This window comes from Lactuca serriola, chromosome 6 (assembly GCF_051521515.1).
Source record: "Lactuca serriola cultivar US96UC23 chromosome 6, Lser_US96UC23_V15, whole genome shotgun sequence".
NCBI lineage: Eukaryota > Viridiplantae > Streptophyta > Magnoliopsida > Asterales > Asteraceae > Lactuca > Lactuca serriola.
In genome coordinates, this window is record NC_136413.1 from 31,910,355 (window position 1) to 31,917,149 (window position 6,795).

A 6,795-nucleotide genomic window follows, 5' to 3' on the forward strand; every position below is an offset into this window, starting at 1 on the left:
TATTCACATTATCAAACAATATATTTTCTTTGTCATTCTCACAGAATAATATTGCTCACACGTCCGCACAATAGATGTCAATAAAACATATATATATATATATATATATATATATATATATATATATAATTGTTTGTAAATATTAGGAAAATTGATTGTTTTATCATGTCACCGGTCTCTCGTTATTTTTGTGAGCTTTGTTAAATTGCCGCTTTATAAACTTAAAACACCGTTTAAACCCTTCAAAGCCCTAAAACACACAACCTCACAACTTTCACATCCCCGGCGAAATGCCAGGCCTTCTTACAGGTTCCGGCGATTCTTCCTCCCTCGTTCCCTTTTCCCCGGAGCTCCACACTCCTGCAGTCTACCCTCTCCACCACGGCCTTAAACCCCCAATCACTCCTCGCCTCTCAATTTCATGGTCAAGTGGTAACTCGTTACGCGTGTCGGTTTTCCGGTCACCTGAGACTACCAACACCATCGAAGATGAAGCTGAAGTTGGCGGGAAAGTAGTTGAGTTGAAGCTAAGTGGAGAAGATGTCCACAGTGAAGTCAATGATGCTGTGCGGTGGCGTAGAATTGTTTATGGATCAGTGTCTCCATTTGCGCATCTTCAGAATAAGAAAAACGCCATGGCAGCATTGTCGGAGTTGCAGCATTCAGCTCCTTCCCAATTGGAATGGTAATCATACTGCATATGATAAATTTAGTGACTTAGTGTATATATTGGCAATAACCCTGCACATTTGATAAAATTATGGAGAAGTTCGAAAATTGATAAGAGCATTCGCTTTTATGATCTTAGCTCGATTAATAAGAACAATGTCTTGTGAGTATCTATGCAGGAAGGTTTAATAACTTAGTAATTCTAGAATTAGAACAAGGGGAGTGAAATCCCCAATTTTGAAAATTTCTTGATTTTCTTCTAAATTGAAGAACAAGTACTTGATTTTTCAACATTAATAGTGAGGGAATCAGGTCAAAATCTCGAGGACATTCGAATTTACTTTCTGATTGTTAATCTACTCCATCCTGGAAGTCATTTCTTATAGATTGTTGTCTCACTTCATGTAATCAGGTCAAAATATGTTCTTGAGTACAGCAAGGAAATAAATTCCCTTTTAGGAAACAGGAAGTCCAGACCTACCTCGTTAATTGAAGATCCAAAGACAGTATTAAAGGTATTTGTTTTCTTGAATTGTTTCTTTTCATCAAATTGTTAATCTTTATGTTTTCTTTATAAAATCTTCACAATAGATTGATGAGGAGCCAAGCTCACTGAAAGCTGCATGGGAGCTCCTTGAAATATTCTATGCCAACAAACAATCTCAGTCTTGGATCCCTGAACAGCTTGTTGATTGGTTAACTGTAAGTATACTTGTCTAAAGTCTAAACTTTTACAATGAATTTAATCATCTTTTTATTCATTATGAATATGAATATAATACTTCTCTGATTCTCTCAGGATTATGATAGTTTGTTCTCTGGACAAGTGCCAACTGTCCATTTGAGATTGGTGGAATTTCAAGCACAACTTATTAATATACAGACAGTTGAAAATGAAGCTGCATATTGGCAAGCAATTTCTTCAGCACTTTCAGTTGGTTGGCTAGACATTGTAGTGAGTTTTACATACTTATAAGTTAAACCACAAAAAGGTTAATTAACATTTATAATAAATCATAATCATAAAAAGTTAAAAGCATCAATAATGTTTTAATTTTAGGTGAAGTTATTGCGTTTGCATGGATCTTATCAGCTTAATCAGCTAGGTTCTCGTGAGGTTTGTATTCAACTCAAGTAACATTGTTATTGTTAAGAGTTATATGTAGCTCAGTGTAGGGGCATTTACGTCATTTCTCATTATACAGACAGAGAATGGACTTGTGGAAGCAGTTGCTGTTCTAATATCAAAAATGCCACGTATGCGTGTGGATTTACCAGATGGAAAGCTAGGTGAATGCTGTTACAACAAGTCTGATTTTATGAAGGTAAAACATTTTATGTTTAAAACAATGTTTTAACTTTTAAATAATCTTTTAATAAATATGGATATATATATTTATATATCAGGCATGGGAAAAATGGAGAGCACAAATTACAAAATTGGATTGCAGTGCATATTGGCTTCAATGCAGCCATAATCAGACAAAAGAAAACCTAAAAAATTTGCTTCAAATCATGTTGGGAAACATAAATACTCTCACTAATGCCACCTGTCATTGGGTAGAGCTATATATTGCTCATTTCCTATATATCAGACCCTTTACTTCGGTTAGTAATATTTATTTTTAAATCATAATTTGGTTCAAAGATTAATGACATCATCACATTAATATGTTTTTTTATATTCAGGGTTTAGAAAGTATGCATGTTTTAGCTCAAAAATGCATACAGCTAAAGTCTATATCAACTCCACATAAGCTCATGAGTCTTATAATTGGAATTCTTGGAGAAAATACAGAGGTAAAAATATTTTACTTCAACAAATTATTATTTATTTGATATCTAATTTGTTATTATTATTATTATTTTTAGGTTATATTGGCTGAGTGCTCAAAATCATTTGGTCCCTGGTGAGTTAATCTGTAGTTTTTTAATCTTATACTTTATAATATTTTCGAATAATAATTATGTTTTTTTTTTTTTATTTGTGATAATAGGATGATTGCACATGCTACAGAGCTACTGACAGCTGGCAATATTCAAGCAGAAATTCTTTTAAAAGAAGAAAGACATAATTTAGGGGGAATTAGCATAGAGGAATCACATAGACTTGTTTATGCTCAAGTGTTATCTTCTCATGCGCTGACGTGGCAAGTGAGTATGCAAATCTTTTTTCTATTAAAAAGAACGCAACATTTCACTTTTTATAATTTTTTTTTTGTTTTTTTTGCAGATTGCTCCAGTATATTTAATATCTTGTATGAAACATGGAGTTGGATTGTTGGAAATTTTGTTATACAAACAACCCGTATATCATAGTCAAGTTCTCCTCAAGGTTGACTCGTTGACCTTCAAAGTGTATTGACTTTTTGACTTTTTGACTTAATGTTCAATTACTTTTCTACTGGAAACAGAATATTGAGATATGTCGTTTGTATGAGCTTGATAGTGTGAGTGCAAATGCTATGAAGGTAATTTTATTAAATCAATGTTTTTTTTTATAAATGTTTTATTGAATAATTGTTTACAACAAAATGACATATTAACAGATTGTTGGAATGCATCACTGGAAACATGGTAGAAAAGGTTCCGGAATCTTCTGGCTACAACAGGCTCGTGATGAAGTTCGCCTTAATAGAATTGCTCAGAAGTTGTTTGACTTTGTTGGAAAGTCAATCTCTGATGAAAGTTTTGAGGTATGTATGTATGTATGTATGTATGTATGATTTGTATTAATACCTTATGTATATATGCAGCAATGGGAAGGATTAATTGAATTGATGGGCACTGAATCAAGAACTGTAGGGGGTCTTGAATTTTTACACAAGTAAGTTATGGTTTGCTTTTTGTTGGTTTATAAGAAAGGGGATAGGGGTAAAATAGTCATTTTACTAACGGTGCAAGTAAGAGGGACCAAAATCGCAATAAAATGAAACCATGAGGATTATGTATGAAAGAAAAATTAAAAATGGACTGAAACTGCCATTTTCACCAAACCACAGGGACCATTTCTGTCATTTACTAAAAGTTTTTTCTGATATTAAAAAATTGGTGGTGTTTAGGTATAGGGACTTCAAGAAGTCTCTTCAGCAAGTGCAAGATGGTGTTGCTACTGATGCTGCTAGAAAAGCTGGTGAATCCCTTATATCGGTATGTGATTATTTACTCTTTTGACATATTAATTTTGAGTAAATTACAAATTTGGTCCCTGTTTTTTACTCAAGCTTGCAAGTTTGGTCTAATGTTGGAAATCTTCCAAAGATGTTCTTAGTTTTGCATTTTGTTGCGGATTTAACATTGGAAAAATCTTTGCAATTTTGAGGAAAGTATAAGGACCAAATCTGCAATGAAATGCAAACTTAAGGATGACATACGCAAGATTTAAAAAATTAGACAAAAGATGTAATTTTGAGTAAAGCACAGGGACCAAATTTGTAATTTTCTTTATATTTGTTTTAATCCTTTTACCATGATGTTTCTTTTCGGAGTAAATTACATTTTTGGTCCCTGAGTATAAATTATTTTTTCAGTTTTTGTAATGTTCATAGTGACTATATTTGGGAGCAAACTTGTAAAAATTAGCTATACTCAGGGACCACAAATAGTTATTTTACGTGAAACATGGACTGAAAACATTATAAGAACCCTAAATAAGGATTAAACTTGTAAAAGAAAACTTTTTGGGATCAAAATTGCAAAATATCAACTATACTCAGGGATCAAAAATGTAATTAAATCTTATTATTTTGTGACACAGATAATGAAAAACCCTTCTACGCCACAACGCTTTTGGCTTCCTCTTTTGTATGATTCGGTGAGCAAATTATAACATTTTTTTTTTCCGACTAAAACGACAACGCTTTTTCCATATGTGTAAAGTTTTAATATTATTTATTTATTTATTTGCAGTTGAAGTTGCTGACGTGGCAAGAGGGTCCTCTGTTAAATGTATCTCAATGTAACTTGCTATTGAATAAATTGCAAGAGTCAACAGTGGCAAAGCTGCGCCCTGATTTTGTGGAGGTGGGGCTGCCACCACACGCCCTCAGCTCTGTTAGGACGGCTCTCGCCACTAATTTAGGGCGTGCTATTCTCGAAGAATGATCTGTTTCAAGGTTTTCAATTGTATTGACTTTTTTTTTTCATAAAATATCTAGTGAAATGTAATAGATAATGAATCATGAATATTATAACACATTAATACCCCATTTTCTATATAAAAGTGCACCCAAGTTATATCAAAACATTGCCAAAAGTATAAGTACAACATCTATATGTATGGATAGTAGTAGTATCTTATTTATCATTTGTAGAAAGTAAACAACAAATTAATTAACGAATGCTATTTTATCATCTTTTATGTTGTCAATTTCGTCTATAATTGTTTTGCAAGATTTTCTAACTCAATCTTAAGTGCAAACCAACGTCTTGATTATTGTTGTTCACAAATTTGTTCGATAAAGTCGAGTCGGGTGTCATTGTAGATATTTGTATCCCTAAATATATTTCAAAAATCGATAGAAACATTACAAATCGAAAGATTATTAAGAAACAAAAAATATAAAAAAAATAATAATAGAAGTTATATTTCGACATCCTAGAAAAAACTGGAAAACGGATGATGGTGTGTTTCCATCATTGTGAAATGTCAAAGTCTTTTGTATAACATACTTACATTTCCCTCTCTCAAATACCTCTTTAACTCGGGTTTCAATAGAAACCAAGTTGTTTTCCATGTTAAGGAAAACACCTAAAACATCACAACGCACCACATCTTCAAAATTTTCTTCTTGAGATGATTCATTACAATACAAGTCTTTGTACGTCATAAAAAAACATCTCCAACTTTTTTCAACATCCCTAAGCATACAAGTCGCCTTATTTGCATCTGTTATGGTGTACCTTATCATAATCTTTCCAGCTCATATGCATATTCTTTATTTAGATACAAGGGACCAATATATAAGTTTTATGTAGAAAGTGTTACCAAAACTGTCAAAGGTTAATATTTATGCAAAAACTGTTGCTAAAAATGTTGCAAAAGCTGTCAAAGGTTAATAATTATATAGAAACTGTTGTAAAAACTGCTGCAAAAGCTGCCAAAGGTTAACATTTATAGAGAAACGGTTGCTAAAATTGTTGTAAAGCTAAAAAAGTTTATTTAAAAAGGAAAAAAAACCCACCTTATGCTGTCATAAAGTCAAAAAAATATTTAGGGAACATTTAGAGCAAAACCTAAAACTACAATGTCATTTCCCTTTTTAGTGCATATGTATTATGTAACATAATTTTATTTTACGGTTTAGATGATTGTTTTGTGATTTTTTTTTCACAAATCTTCAAATCGGTTTATTAATGCACATTTGGTGGTGTTTTGATTGAAAAGTATTATCTAGAAAAATCTTTTTATTGATAAAATTAGACAAATTTTTTTGATGTTATAATATTCATAGTTTAAAATTTTTCATTGAGCTCTAAATGCTGAAAAAACGCAGAAAAAAAAATGCAAAGTTTGATATGTTTTAAAATAATAAACAAGTGTAATGAATTAGATAAACTTACAATTAATCATTCAGTTGTGAATCATCAATTCTTACAGTTCCTCATATTTTAATTGTTCCTATTAAAGTATAGAGTTTTCTGTAGTTTTTGGAAATCTAATAGTTTAGTATATATAAGTCTAAAAGTTTTCTATAGTTTTTGGATATCTAATATGTTAGTCTATGAGTTTCTATTTTACTTTGGAATCTAATAATTTACTCTAAGGTTTTCTACTGTTTTTTGTATATATATATATATATATATATATATATATATATATATATATATATATATATATATATATATATATATATATATATATATATATATATATATATATATATATTGAAACGTTATTAGTTACAATTTGCCTTCCTTATTACTACCATTCTTCTTCCATTAAGTTGATAGTTAAAACGCTTTCGCTTTGATACCAGATAACCCTAATCCATGGCGCAACTTGGAGATGACGAGCTAATCTCCATTTTCAAAAGAATTAACAACCCAGATGACCGAAGATCCTTCTCTCAAGTATCCAAACAATTCTTGAAACTTGCTTGTAGTCGCTTAACTAATTTACACATT

At 31.3% G+C, this 6,795-nt stretch overlaps 1 protein-coding gene across 1 annotated transcript; it reads left to right on the top strand.

Moving 5' to 3' along the window:
- The first annotated feature begins 223 nt into the window (after positions 1-223).
- Positions 224-4,913, top strand: LOC145058178 (nuclear pore complex Nup85-like protein). Its single transcript, XM_079006089.1, has 17 exons — positions 224-685; positions 1,082-1,184; positions 1,261-1,371; positions 1,469-1,624; positions 1,730-1,786; positions 1,875-1,994; positions 2,077-2,277; positions 2,359-2,469; positions 2,542-2,579; positions 2,667-2,823; positions 2,903-3,004; positions 3,084-3,140; positions 3,219-3,365; positions 3,426-3,496; positions 3,732-3,819; positions 4,427-4,483; positions 4,579-4,913. Exons 1-17 carry the CDS (start codon positions 291-293, stop codon positions 4,771-4,773), a joined length of 2,166 nt encoding a protein of 721 aa, XP_078862215.1. The 5' UTR covers positions 224-290; the 3' UTR covers positions 4,774-4,913.
- The last annotated feature ends 1,882 nt before the right edge of the window (positions 4,914-6,795 follow it).